This window comes from Chiloscyllium plagiosum, unplaced genomic scaffold (genome assembly GCF_037043375.1).
Source record: "Chiloscyllium plagiosum isolate Xiang-an unplaced genomic scaffold, Cpla_swu_hap1 HiC_scaffold_16, whole genome shotgun sequence".
NCBI classification, from domain to species: domain Eukaryota; kingdom Metazoa; phylum Chordata; class Chondrichthyes; order Orectolobiformes; family Hemiscylliidae; genus Chiloscyllium; species Chiloscyllium plagiosum.
Genome location: NW_028270154.1, coordinates 80,881,833 through 80,897,537, shown reverse-complemented (window position 1 = coordinate 80,897,537; position 15,705 = coordinate 80,881,833). Strand labels below are relative to the sequence as shown.

Sequence of the window (15,705 nt, the reverse complement as noted above, 5' to 3'; positions counted from 1 at the left end):
TAAATAAATCTTCATGCCTCTTTTAGTTTGTTTATTCACTAACCCTCTAGGCTGACTACCCACACAGTGTCTATCATAAACATAAGATCATCCAAATCTGTAAAAACCTCTAAAACTGCACCAAGTCCCATCCCTTTATCACTCCTAATCCTCTACATTAAGTGAAGTTTTGATTTTAATTCGCATCCGCGTTTCAAATCTCTTCATGTTTTCAAGGCGAATTAGAGATGGAAAATAAAGGCCAATTTTGATGCTTACATTGTGAATATTTGACAAATTTTCTTCATTGTGTTGTTTTCACACTAGCTTTATTACTATCTGTACTGCTAAGGCTTAACTCTGTTCCTAATCAGATAGTTATCCAGCTTTTTCTTAAGTATCTTTAACAGCAGCCGTCAGTTGAGCTTGAGATACAAAACTATGGGAACCTGATATGATAGATTGATGAAAGAGTGTATAAGTGACTGAGTATGCCTAATGTGCTCGTCAAGTTGAGAAATGCTAGTATTCAGACATGGAATTAGTTTAATTTTGTTTCAACAGTGCTGGGATTGTTGACTTTTATCCAAGACGTTTCTGCCCAGTGATGAGAAAATATCTGCTTCAAGTCATAGTAGTACTACTAAGCAACAATGAAATCAATGGTGAGTAAAATCACTCAAGTGTGAATTCTGGTCCATTCTGAATGAAATTTGTTTCCACTTGGTGGGTTAGGTCATAATTAGGTCTGATATTGCATGAATTAGCAAAACAGTCTCATCTATTGGCTGTCTTAAATAACTGAAAATATTGGTAAATTTCATTATATGTTGTCCTGAACAACTTTGTTAATAACTTGAATGATATCAGCAGGTTTATGGACTTCCTTGATTTCTCATTATGTAAAGGTGCTTGGTGTTGTACTGTACCAATACAGAACAGAATATAGAGTTGTTTGTGTATTGAGTTATCTGATCTTAGTTGGGATGAATCACATTGATCACCATCTCAGTGAGTTAGTGATGGAGATATAAGGAAAAGTCCAGAATTCCCAATTTTACTTTTGAGTGACACCAACTGGAAAACATACAGATACTTAATTTGATTTATTGTAGTCACATGTACCTGAGTACAGTGAGAAACTTTGTTTTGCCAGCAGTACAGATAGATCATAGCAACAAGGACATACAGATCATAAGGTGCTTAGACAGACTGAGGCGTAAAGATTTACGGTTGCACAGGAGCGTGCAAAGCAAGATCAACATTAGCAAGACCAACATTATTTGAAGTTAGAGAGCTCCATTCAACAGTCTAATGACAGCAGAGAAGGAAGCTGTTCTTGAACCAGTTGGTGCAAGTGTTTAAGCTTCTATATCTTCTACCTGAAGGAAGAGTTTGGAAGCGAGCATTACTGATGAAGCAGGGGTCTTTGATGTTGGTAACCTTTCGGGGGCAATGAGAAGTGCAAATGGAGTCCACGGATGTGAGTTTGGCTTCCATGATGGTCTGGGCTGTGCACACAACCTTCTGCAGTTTATTACGGTCCTGGGCAGAGCATTTGCCATACTAGTCACCTGGAAGGAATGCTTTCTCTGGTGCATCTGTAAAAGTTGGTGACGGTGCTTATAGACATGCTGAATTTTCTAAGTTGTCTGAGGAAGAAGAGGCATTGTTGTGCCTTTCTGACCGTTGCATCTACATGGGAGGTCCAGGATAGATTGTTGGTTATCGTCACTCCTAGGAACTTGTTACTTTCGACCCTGTCCACTTCAGCTCCGTTGATGTAGATAGGGTTGTGTCCTCCTCCTTTCTTGCTGAAGTGAATTATCGGTTCTTTGGTTTTGCCAACTTTGAGAGAGAGGTTGTAGCCATTGCACCATGACATCATGCATTCTATCTCCTTTCCGTATTCTGACTCATCGTTATTTAATATCTGTCCTACCAAACTTGTAGATGATGCTTATATGGAATTTGGGTTCACAGCTGTGCGTGTGTAGGAAGTACAGCTGGGGGCTGAGAACACATCCTTGCTGGGGTGCCAGTGCTGAGGACTGTCATGGAAGAGGTGCTTTTGGCTGTCTTCACTGATTGCAGTTTGTGGATCAGGAAGCTGAGGATCCAGTTGTAGAGGGCAGAGCTGAGACCTAGGTCTTGCAATTTTGAGATTAGTCTGGTCGGATTTATGGGATTGAAGGCGGAGCTGTGGTTGATGAGTGGAAGCCTGATGTAGATCATATATTGGGCCAGGATAAAATCAAAATCAACTATTGTTTAATTCCTGGCATTCGCTGTCCTACCACTCTATTAAATAGTTGTAAGCACAGATTGTCTTCGATTCATTCATGAGCAAAACATTCTGAACAGCTGATGGTAGCTCTGGAACAATGCTCTTCCATGAATCTCTATCTTCAGAAGGGGAGAGGAGAAAAGGGAAAGAGCAGAAGAAGAGGTCAAAAGTAATACGAGACGCACTGCGTTGACCACCTAAAGAAATTGTTGAACTAATTGACATACCATCCTGACTTGGAACTACAGTATATCATTGTTCCTTCATTGTTACTGGGTCAAAATCCTGTTGTCCCTTTATCTCACCAATTGCAGTGGTTCAAGAAGGCAACTCACCACCAGCTTTTCAAGAGAGATTAAGGATGGGCAATAAATGATAGCCCAACCAGCAATGCCTTCATCCCATGAATGAGAAAAATGTGATCTAGCACTGGGAAAGGGACTGATTGTGCTATTCCATACACGTGGTGCAATATAGGAAAATAATGTTAATAAGCACCATAGTTATGGTTTGGACTGTCATCATTTGCAAAGGATTATATACTGTCACTGCATTACTAACCTAAATTCAACTGAAATCATACTTGTCAGGGTGAACAACTTCTTGAAATATGTCAACTGCAGCTCTGTGTATGCCAGAGAGAATTTTTATTTACTCGAGCTCAGTTTAAGAGGTCTTTTTGATAGATGGAGTGTTCTGCATCAGAAAGTGGAGAAATAATAAAGTTCACAAATAAAAAAAAAATGGCATTTCGAACTCTTTTTGGAGACTATTTTGATATGAAGCTACCTACATTTGTACTGACATAAATACAGTTATTCATCTATAGATGTAACAATAGCTCTAATTACTTTGCTCTGTTGTTTCTTCAATGAGATGAAGAACTGTGTTCAGAGAATGGTTCTAATATATATATTTTTGCAACTTTAACAGAGTGAGCCTTTCATCATTACGTACGAAAGTCAATTTATTTAATTCTTCCCTCTCTTGAGTAATTGCTGAATTAATCCTATTCATTAAAACTACAGATGTTGCTCCCAATCAATGTTGTAATGCTTTGGACCTGATTTAATCTTTGCACAAGTGCATGGGTTTTGAATAGTTAAAATTAAGCCCTTTGTTTCGAACTATACACAATGTGTAACACAATATTTTAAAAACTACTTTATGTGTACAAATTGAAATTAGCCTTGCATACAAATGCAGTAATAGCATGTAGTTATAAAAATTGAGGTACTACATCTGCTTGAAGCCTACATGGACACTATTGTAAGGATTTAGTGCTTTGTGCACAAGGCTTTTGTGCAGGAACTTCAGGTTGACTAATACCCCACGCTCACCAGTGAGAAAGCTCATTGGATCAAACACCAATTAGGTACTATACTTAAATGCTATATGGGTGAGTATATCATCTAATTAGGAAACTTACAATTGAAGTTTCACCCTACCTGTCTCTGACTGATTGGCAGCCTGAGTAGAGTTGTAGTGTGTGTCAATTGGAGGACAAGGTTGCACAGCCATAAAGAGCTGCATTGGCGAACAGATTAGTCCTTTTTTTTGTTGAGCTGGAGGGGAGACAGTGAGAGGTTGGAGGCAAGGGCATTTGGGTGGCTTTTCCTGCCACTGAATGCACCCAGATTGAGGCAAATGGAGAACAATTCCATCCCAAACTCAGGATACCTTGGTTTCCCTGTCCAGAAACCAATTACTTTACTTACCTTGCCAAGATTTCTTCGTCAGCTCCTCCCAAACATTTGGTCTCTATCATCTAACAGATCAAAGCCAATGGGGATACTGGAATATCATCGCTTCTAGGCTTGTATTCAGGTCATATACCCTCATTATGAGGATATGAAACTGTTCCTTTATGGTCATCCAGCCAAAATGCAGAAATTGCCTACCTAACAGCACTGTATAGATTAAAGCAATTCAAGGAGAAGGCTCACGACCACTATCTTTTGCCAATAATGATCAGAGCCCCAAAATTATTACTATATATCATGCCCTTTTCTGAAACTAGGGATTTATATGGATTCATACAAACCTCAACTTCTACAGACAATGTGTGTAATTGTAAATTTTTTGATGCACCAATTTTTGGACACATTTGATCTGGCCCGTTTTTCTGCTGTCAATGCTTTGACATTACACTACAAATAACTGAAGCTTCTGTTGGATTTACAACAACCTGTGTTGAAGAGGCTGAAGCAATCACCTATTTATCATGAATTCAATAATCAGGAAACATTGTGCTATATGCACAAATCCGATGGGCCCACAGAGAAGCAACACTTAAAAGGACTTGTATCTCTATCTCCTTTCAAGAACAGCTATTTATTACGAGTGTGAGATCACTGAATGTATCATACACGATCGAAATGTGAGTCAGAGAAGGATAACGAGTGTTTATAATTGTATAAAGATGAAGTTGGTATTTTAAGAGAAATTGCTTTCAAGAAGGTATGGTAGAAACAAAGTTAAATTTGAATACGCTTAAAATTACCAAAGGAACAGAAAGACAAACCATTTGGTTTTTCCAGCCTTCTCCACCATTCTGTCTGATTATGGTTGATCTGTACCGCTTCTCTTACTATCAAACCTTTCTCTATATCCTCATTTATAACATTTCCCAGTCTTAAAATTGCCACTGAATTAGCATCTGTATTAAATACTCCCACTAAGGTACCAGAGTTATCATATGTTGAAGGAAAAGATGTTTGTTTCTAATTTCTTTGGAGGTAAAAACATCTTGCTCAAGGCTTTCTATTGAATTTTCCTCTTACAATATGTTAAAAAAAAGATGGTTGATTCTTTGTATTACTTAATTATTTGTTCCTTACTTGAGAAAGTAAGGCCTTCATTTAACAATCAATGTTCTAAATTTCTAACTTAAAGTCTCAAAAATTAAGATCAATAATTATTAATTTTCTTCACTTGATAAAGGTAACAATTGATGATAGGTGATTAAGACAAGATTCATTGCAGAAATCAAAGTTTTACCCACAATGCCCACACTAACAGTTTTGACAGGACTGTGAACCATTTACCAACTTTGTATTTACTTATAGGCACCAAGCCTCAACCTGTAGGAATAATCTGTCCTATTTTATCTAACTTCCTTAAAAATTCACAATGTCAAGTTTTGATATGCCCAAATGAAATATATTTACATGATAAAATGAAGAGAAACCCACAACTTTGTGGTATATAGCTCTATTAATTCTGGTATTGTCATTTTATCAAACTAGATTCTGAACTTTAAAATTTCAATTATTGTTGTCAAACACAATATAATGTCCTTTACAAGCCAACCTGTTTGCTCCTAAAAAGAGACAAATACTATTGGTCCACAAAGGTTTATTTTGTCATAAACTGTGCATGCTCATACTAATGATCAATTCTTAGGTTAGTTATTATAGATTGTAGTTAATGTATATTCTAATGTGCATTAAGCAACACCTTGCCTCCAAATGCATATTGAGGATTCCTTCACTTCCTCATGTATAATAAAACAGGATGCCACTGTGATCTTAGCTAAGTAACTGTAGGTGTCATCTGAAGTTTATGTGGCAAAATGAATTATTGAAATCTGAGCGTCAAAGCACAATGAGGAGCAGATTATTCAGTTTAAACAAGAGTACAAGGAACAAATCTCTCAAATGGAGGTATCTTCCACAGGATTGATGTAGAAGAACATATGAACAAAAGATGTTGTACTTTCAATGCTCCACCATAATCCGAAAATATGAAATATAAGAATACAATCCAATATGCCAAAGGATAGCTAAAGAGGGAATCTTGTTGCATAGGCTCAAGCACAAAAATGGAAAAAGTAGCCTCTTTTTTTGCATTATCACAAGAGTGGTTGTCTTAGCAGATCCAATTGATACAAGATGCATGCCATTGTGAAAATCCAGTAGTTCTGTTCTATATCATGCCAAGATGTTGCCGTTTATATTTCTGCAGAGTCAACTGAAGGTTACCTTCAGGGAAATGTGGGGAACCATCCATTGGCACTCTAGCCGATGTGCCATTCATCCTGAAAATGATCCTGTGGAGGGTATCTCCATTGAAGATTTCTCCCAAAGTTCACAGATAGGTGTAAATGTAATCTGTAAATAAGAAAGCATGAAATGAGAAAAGGCCCTTCAGGCCATCAATGCTTTTTCTCCCCCAAAATCCATGTGCAATCCATTCTAGTACGGGCACCATCAAATGTATTTATTTACTTCAGGCAATGTTTTCTGGCAAAATCTCTCCCTGACCTTCATTCAATCAAGGAAAATGTCAAAAAATCCAATTCTGTTAACACATTCTTATTGACTTCAAACCTATTTCCATGCCGGCATTTATCCTGCTTTTTTTGAGAAGCGAAATGCTTTACATAAAATATACTTTTTATGATGATTCTATCCCATATCCACTGTTCTGTGGGGAGAAGATCCTCCAGTTTAATTCCGTAGTTGCAGTTCAGGTTCTGTGCTCACACTGTCAACTTACATATTATTCAAACTTAACATTTTGAGGGGCTGTACATGATCAGTCTTCTTTTCTCCAACCAAAACAGTTCTGCAACTGTATTCATCCTTGTTACTCTTCTCTGATCTCTCCATTGTGTATCAATTCCATTTGAAGGCAGCATGGTTTACGTGTAAAACTCTAAAATTGATCTTAGTAACTAGAAAGTTAAGATAATTTGGCTTGTTTATCCTACTCGTAGTTATCTTCTGATATTTTGTCAATAAAAGCAAACTAATGATCCACTTCATGTTCTCATATGTATATTACCTTATGTTTAAACACATAACACCCATTCCATTCGCCATTCACTTAACTTGTTCAAGTTGCACATGTGTGCTCTCTGTTGTCTTATGTCTTATAGGTGAAAGATCAGTATACAACATATCTTTAAAGGACATGTGCATGATACTATCGCTTTATCATACCATGAGATCTAATGGTATAAAGATCTAGCTCTTCATCTTCTTGAGGTCCTTTTCAGCATGTCATGCTAAAAAAAGCGTACGACAGTTGATATTCAAATTGCTTAGCTTTAGCCCAGGCACACTATATATATCAGGAGCTATATAAAAGGTTATTGAATCTTTCAGTACTACGTTATCTCATTCTTATGTCACAGGTAATATAAGTATCACCTCACCAGGTATCTAACTGAACATAAAAAGCGTATAACTCTAACTATGACAGAACATGAAGGCAGAACAGATCCCAGTGAACAGTGATGGCCCTTTATGGTGAAATGACTCCTAGATACCACATAATACAACATCATGGTGGTATCCTGGTGTTAAGCAGCAGTATCTGCTTGTAAAAGAATCTAGAACCTCGTCTGCAATACCTTGGAAACTCCACTGAAAATCACACAGCCGTGGTCTTAAAGCATTCAGAAGACAGCAGCAAGTTTATGTGAGTACTGATCTGCAAGTAAAATATCATGGAGGCAAACTAATCTTATTTCTATTTAAATTTAAAGATCCATCAAGCTATTAGTCCTATACTGCTTTTACAAGAATAATATTAGCTTGCTCCGTCACTTAAAAATAATGTATGCATCCAAAAAAATTCAAACATGCTTAACATTAAAATAAAGTCAGTGGATATTGTCAATTTAATTACAGGCACCTCCTGGTTGGAAAAATAGTATTTTATTTTTATGTACAGGAGCTAACAAAAGTACCATTGATCAGGTACAAATACTTAGCTCGAGGATTACAAGGGCCAAACAGATCTGGATTTGCAGCATTTGCCATTTACAAATAAATAACTCCCAAATATCACATCATACCACAACATGCTGGCAATTTATATATTAACCAAGATAGCTGAAAGATCAGGCCTATTGCAGACAGCACCACCATGGTTGAAAAAGTAGAATGGTAGATCAGGTAAATCAAGTTGTTATGAACCAGACCCTTCAAATATATCACAGAGATAGCCTAGACCCTAACTTTAATCTTATTTACAGGCAAGTGTAAGGTACTGTATTTCAGATGTAATTTGATTAATTACACTACTCAGTTTTAAGCAAAGCACACTTTATCTTTACCCTATACAGTTAAAGAATAAATAAACGAAAGAGGAATTGGTATAATTTTAACTCGAGTGGAAAATTTAACAGAATATTAGATTATTTAATTACTAAACAGAAACTGTTCCAATATGGTAACACTCCATCAATGCACCATTGGCAAAGTCGAGAGTGTGGTGCTGGAAAAGCATAGCAGGTCAGGCAGCATCCAAGGAGCAGGAATTGATGTTTCGGATATAAGCTCTTCATCAGGAATAAGCCCTTCATCACTGGAGAAGGCAAGTTCAAAAAAAGATATTGTCTCACATACAATGTTACTCCAGTCCAGGAGAAAAGAATATCAAGAGAAAATTCTGGTAGAGAGAGAGAAAACTCAAGCATTTTGCCATAGCGAGTGAGATGTACAGCAAATTCAAAACCCCAACAACTACTGAAAGCAAAACTAAAACCTTGGCTCTGTGGGAGGCAGACTCCATCCATTCATGCAGCTTCTGTTACAGCTTTAAAATAAAACTCCAAGGCCTCACAAGATGTTTACTTTATTGGCTTTGAACAGACAGCCATCACCTATGGCTCAGAACCTCTCTTAAAAAGGACAAAATATATCTCGAAAAGCCATAATTTCATTGTACCCCCCACCCTTAAAAATGGACCATTAATACATAAAGGCAGCTTCATTTATAAAAACTCCCAGTCTTACGTTATTATACACTACAATACATACTCACTATATTGATCCTAAGCATGCAAACGTTCAACACTAAAGTCCATTTTAGTCCATTTTTTCCACCACCGAACATCTTTGCCTTCCTTCATCAAAGTCATGACGCCATTACGTTTTCTTATCTTGCCATGTGTATAATTTTCAAATTAAATGACTGTAACAATAAACTCCGTCTAAACAATCTTGTATTTTAATCTTTAAATTTCTCCAAAAACATTAAGGAATGATAATCAATATATAGATACATTACTGGCAACATAAATGTTGAAATGTTGCAACGTCAAAATTGAACATCAGGGTCTCCTTCTCAATTGAGGACTATTTCTGTTGATTAATATTTAGCTTCCTGGAAAGATACCCAGATGTCTTTTTTTTTGTTGTCATCTTCTTGCCAGAGTACAGCATCAATACCTACATACTCGCATGGATAGCCACCTTGAATGGCTTTGCAAATTAGGTGTGGTTAACACTGGGGCGGTGGTTAACACAGCTTTCAGGCTGTAAAATGCTTTCTGATATTCCTCTGTCCACTGAAACTTTTTGCACTTCTTCAACAAGTCGGTCAGTTCATACAAAATTTAGTATAAATTTTTGACAAAAACCTTATAGTACTTTCCTCTTTATTGATGGTATGGGAAATTCCCCAATAATCTTTATTTTCACATCCAGTGGAGCTATCAGGCCATGTTCAATGATATGGCCTAGGATTGTGACTCGGGCTTTTGCAAACTCATTCTTTGCCAGGTTTATCACCAAACCCGCCTTCTGAAGTTGATTAAACAATTCTGATAGTTGCTCCTTCCATGTGTGAGTAACAATCACCAGATTAGTTACTCTAGAAATGACTTTATTGATTAGTCTTTGAAATGTAGCTGGTGCATTTTTCATATCAAATAAGTTATAGAATCATAGAGTTATATAGCATGGAAACAGACCATGAAGATGTGGGTGTACTGTATCTTTAAGAGAGTTAGAAGCTAGCAGAACTACGTGACAACACCAAGTGTTCTCAATAAGGTAACAATGTAATACTTGGTTGAACAACTCGATTAGCTGGGTTTCCTGGAGACAAAAACATTTTTGAATTAGTCCAATCAGTTTAATTATGCCCTGAAAAATACCAAAATCCAATCAAGCTTCAATTGAGTATACCGACAATCTTAAAAGCCAATGACACAATCCGATGCTTTGGGGGTATAAGACCGGGGAAAATTGAACAGTCAGGAGGAGAACTGCCAAGCCACCAGCATGTAGAGACTGCCCAAAGAGTAGCTCTCTTAAAGGTACCTTTATTGATCAGTAACCTGTGAAACAGAATCCCCAAGAAGAAAAGAAGACCAGAATACAGAGAATACTGAAAGTTGCCTGATTTTGAAATAAGAAGTTTTGTTTTGTAAATCTTAATTGGGATTTTTATCAGCCCAGTATTGTAGAGGGGAAAGTGAAAGATAGGTGAGAGGAAAGATTTGTAAATAGTTGTTAGTTAATTATTCTCTGTTATACTTTCAAAAATAAAGTTGTTAATTTTTACTTTAAATAGTTCTTGGCCTCTCGAATTTTCACAGACGACTGCGTGGGATAAATCTTTTCTGTGCTGCTGGTTTAAATTAAGCAAGAGGGTTTACCCCGTGTCATAACAGATCCAATTTGTCCACATCGACCAGATATCCTAAACGGATCTAGTCCCATTTATCACCTTCTGGTCAATATTCCTCTAAACTGGCATAACTTTAAACTGATAAAGTCCATTTAGTTCGCTAAAGCCAAATTTTCCTTTGCTCTCTTGGTAAAGGTAATTGCCAGTATCTTTTTATATTAGATTAGATTCCCTATAGTGTGGAAACAGGCCCTTTGGCCCAACCAGATCACACCAACCCTCCGAAGAGTAACCTACCAAGACCTATTTCCTTCTGACTAATGAACCTAACGCTATGGGCAATTTAGCATGGCCAATTCACCTGACTTGCACAACTTTGGACTGTGGAAGGAAACTGGAGCACCCGGAGGAAATTCACGCAGACACTGGAAGAATGTGCAAGCTCTACACAGACAGTCGTCTGAGGCTGGAATCGAATCTGGGACCCTAGCACTGTGAGGCAGCAGTGTTAACTACTGAGACACCGTGCTGCCCAGTTTTCCAATGTACCCCAAACCCAGGGGCTGCTATTTGAACTGTGGTGAACTTTTACTTTGCTTTCTTCTTATTTATGATTTCTGTCATTAATTTAGGTGCTGTGGTATGGCAACTTATAAAACTTTTCACTTTTTTTGTAAAAATAAATTGCCAGTCTATTCTATTAATCTGCTTTTGGGACCATCACTATGGGTAAACTCCATTTGCTGAAACTCACTTTAATTACATTGAAAGTATACTCAAAGGCAATCACTTGTTGAACCTGTGCCAATTTTAGAGGGTTAAGTCTATAAGGATTTTGCTTAACTGGAATAGCATTTCCTATATCTACATGAGTAATCATGTTAGTCATGTAATCATGTTCCCAGCCTATCTCTCCGTGATTCTCAAAGCTCTTTCAGGTCATTTCGATTTTCCTCTCAATACTTAATCCCAATTTTTGAGAACTTCCTCATTATCCAATCTAATTTGAGGAATATCAAACTCAAATTTCTCTGGATTTTGTTCTTCACTCTGAGTTGTAAAGAGTACCACAATCTCTGTTTGTTTTCCTTCCCAATCAAAAAACCATTTGAGCATGTATACATGACACACACTGTGAGATTTCCTTCCATCTGGTATTCTTGCCAAATAATTCACCTCACTCAATTTGATAAGGCGCACTAAACCTTCCTTTTAAAGGTCCATCTACCTGTGGTAGTAAAACTAACACTTTATTCCCTCTAGCGAAACTACAGATTTGTGATTACTTGTCTGCTTCCTGTTTCATCATATGCTGTGCTACTTTCAAATGCTGTCTAGCCAACTCACCCACAGTATTTATTTTTTTCCATGTATGTACTACTCTCTGAACTCTGACAGACCAATTTTTCCTTAATTAATTTCAGTGGCCTTTTCACCTCATGTCCAAAACCTAATTCAAATGGACTGAATTTAATTTATTCATTAGGTGTATCCCTAATTGCAAGCACTCAACATGGTCTTTGAAGTTTGATGTCACCATTCCAATCCTCCTCGCAATTCTGGATGGTATGCAATAGATTTAAATTGTAATATTCCTAAGCCATCCATAACTGCCTTGAATAATTTTGATTCAAAATTTTACTCGATCTATTTCTGTGGGTAGTCCATATATAGAAAAAAATTGAGTAACTCTTTGAAAATCCTTTTAGCTGTGATATTGCATAATGGAATGGCCTACAGAAATCTCGTAGACACATCCATTATGGTCAACAAATACTGATTTCTGTTTTAAGGACGGTCCTACACAATCAAGTAAGCCTCTTGTAAAATGTTCCTCAAATGTTGGAATAGGTGTTACTGGTGCTGATTTTATCACTGTCTGAGGTTTTCCTATTACCTTACATGTACGATGTGTCTGGCAAAATTCAAACACATTATTATGCAGTCCTGGACAATTAAAAAGTTTTTGTAGTTTGGTTTGAATTTTCCTCACTCCAAAATGACCTTCTACTGGTATCTCATGTGTTACCCACAACACCTCCTTTCTATAATCCACTGGTAATACAACTTGATGAACATCTGCCCATCTTCTTCTGTCTGACTACATAACAGTCTCCATTTCCTCATTAAGACTTCATTTTTAAGGCAGTAACATTCTGAGATACACCTCCTTCTCTATGCTTTTTGATACAACTAACTCATTTTTTTCATCTTTTTGTTGTAATTCAACTAACCTCTCTAAATTAAAATATCCACCTTGTCCTCCATCTGTTGCTTTTTTCAACCATTTTATCAACCATAGTTTCTGATAATTAGATTTCAACTTCTTTATCTTTCTTCTTTGATTTCTCCTCCTGTTTAAACCTGTAGCTTTGTGACCTTGTTACCACACAGTCAGGAAAAATCACAGGATATACTTCCTGTAACAGCTCAGTCACCTCATTTTCCACTGGCTTTTCAACCATTGTGGGCATTATTCTTACCTGGGATCCAGCTATACAATTCTTGAGGATAAATTGTATCTCTGGAAGAGAATTTCTCTACTACCATTACTTTACCACCTTTTACCAGACTCTTCAACCTCAATTTATAGAATGGAATACTGCTCTTCTAAAGAGATCCGGCACTTTCTTCCAACCAACCACTGACCAGACTGTATATTCTGTTGATGCTCTTTAGCTTCAACTGGGATCTCCTTTACCACTTTAATATATCCCACAGGCTTATCTTGTTTTACCACATCTGTCTTTGTAGTACTTTTCTTAAACGCTAAAACTGTGAGTTGATATGTCCTATTATATTACAGTGAAAGTCCTGATGGTTTTCTTCCCTTTCCCTCTTACAGGTTTCTTTTTTAACCTCTGGCAAACTATCTCTACTATCATCAATGAGATCTCCTTTTCCTTCACTAACTGAGGATTTCTCTTTTCCCCAATTTCTGTTCCTCACAGATTAAAATTGATATTGGGCGCAGGAAGTGAAATTTTGAACTCCTCTAAAATAACAATCTCTAAGAGCATCATATGTCTAATCTACTTTCAATGCGCTTATCCACCTATCAAAATTAGTATGTTTGATCCTTTCAAAGTCTGTGTACTTTTGACCAGATTCCCTCATTTGATTCCTAAAACGCTGCCTGTAGGCTTCCAGGGAATTAGTAATTGAGGATAAAGAGATGATAAATGAATTGAACAGGTATTTTGTTTTGATTTTCACTAGAGTGCATAAAAGTACCATCCTGCAAATACCTGTAAATCATGAATTGAAAAGGAGGGAAGATTAGCTTGTTAACAGGAAGCAGAGAGTAGGAATAGATGGGTAATTTTCAAGCTGGCATGTTTTCACAAGCGGTTTGCCATAAGGATCCGGTGCTGGGAACCTCAACCTTTACAATTTATATATGTGATTTGTATGGAGGGATTGAGGGTATCGTGGCTAAATTTGCTGATGGCACAAAGATAAGTAGGAAATGGAGTTATGAAGAGGACATAAAGAAGCCTCTCTAAAGAGATATACATAGGTTAAGCGAGTGGGCAAAGATCTGGCCAATGGAGTAGAATATGGGAAAGTGTGAAATTGTCCAGAAAGAATTAAAAAAACACATTATGTAAACTGCAGAAAGATTGCAGAACTCTGAGAAGCAGAAATCTGGAAATCCTGATCTATGGATCACAGAAGATTAGAATGCAGACACAGCAACTAATTAGGAAAGCTACAGAATTTTATGTTTTAGTGCAATGGTAATTAAATACTACAATATGGAGGTTATGTTTCAGTAATACAGAATACTGATGAGACCACATCTGGAGTACACAGTCAGTTCTTCTATAATGTGATGGTTGCATTTTTGTGCAATCCTGTGTTATAGAAAAATCATGTTTTAGAATCAGCACTCAAAGTGCTGGCAATGTAATTGTTTTACAGCCAACACATGATTTAAAAGTTAGAAACAGCATCCTCAATTCGTCAATCATGTTACAGCAAATTCACATTGATGAAACATCTGTTAATGCAGAATGACCTGTCCTTTGCATGGTACTAGTCACTGTGCTCATGTAAGGTGGGGAATGCATTGGAAGAGGTTCAGAGAAGATTTATTAGTCTAACAGCTGGAATGCATAGATTGCCTTATGAGGAAAGGCTAAACAGAGTATGCCTGTATTCTCTGGAGTTCAGAAGGGTCGGAGGCAACTTAATTGAACCTTATAAAATCCTGAGGGGATTTGACTGGGTGGATATTGAAAGCATGTTTCCCTTTGCGGGAGAATCTAGAACTACAGGTTGCGTTTAAAAATAAGGGGTTGCCCATTTAAAACAGTAATGAGGATTTTTATTCTTACAGGAGGTTATGAGTCTTTGGAAATCCCTTCCTCAAAAGATAGTGGGCGCAAAATCTTTTAATACTGTAAAGGTAGGGTTACATGGATTTTTGATTATCAAGTGAATGAAAGATTATTGGGGGATGCAGGAATGTAGAGCTGAACTTAAAATCAGATCAGCCATGAAATTATTGAATGGCGGAGTAGGGTCAAAGGGTTGACTTGCCTACTCTTGCTCCTTGTTTTTATGTGGTGACTTAGTTTAGAGCATGATGGTAGACTGATAAAGGCTTTGAACATTTCTTTGGTGAATACTAGTGCCTCACTGAAGTTCTAGAGGAAAACAAATTAACCATGATGATCCACAATACGTGATATTTCACAAATCATATGTGTTTATATAGGAGATCACACTGCTTCAACAAGTAGCTTGACTTTGAATGTTTTATTAGTTCCCAGGTGTATGCCATCAGTGCCACAACTTCCTGTTTGAAACACTTCAACATGATTCTACCTGTTGTAGCACCAAAATGGCCTTAAACAAAATCATGAAACATATTCTTGATGACTGCAACCATGGTGTTTTATCTTCCAATGCATCTTGGGTATATATAGGCTTTGATACAGTGGATCGCATATTATCTTCTAAAATTGTTGTCAACATTCTCCAATTTAGAGAAAATACCCTCATTATGTTTCAATCCAATGGTATTCTAAGATCTCCAGCAGTGGTTGCTGTTCACATTCTAC

At 37.0% G+C, this 15,705-nt stretch overlaps 1 protein-coding gene across 1 annotated transcript in view; it reads right to left on the bottom strand.

The window, feature by feature from the left end:
• LOC122556859 (transcription factor SOX-30-like) overlaps window positions 1–1,864 on the bottom strand; it is a 31,511-nt gene extending 29,647 nt beyond the window's left edge. Inside the window, exon 1 of the mRNA XM_087995072.1 lies at window positions 1,667–1,864. Within this exon, the coding sequence (XP_087851198.1) occupies window positions 1,667–1,864 (198 nt within the window). The remainder of the gene's footprint in view (window positions 1–1,666) is intronic.
• Between the last annotated feature and the right edge of the window lie 13,841 nt (window positions 1,865–15,705).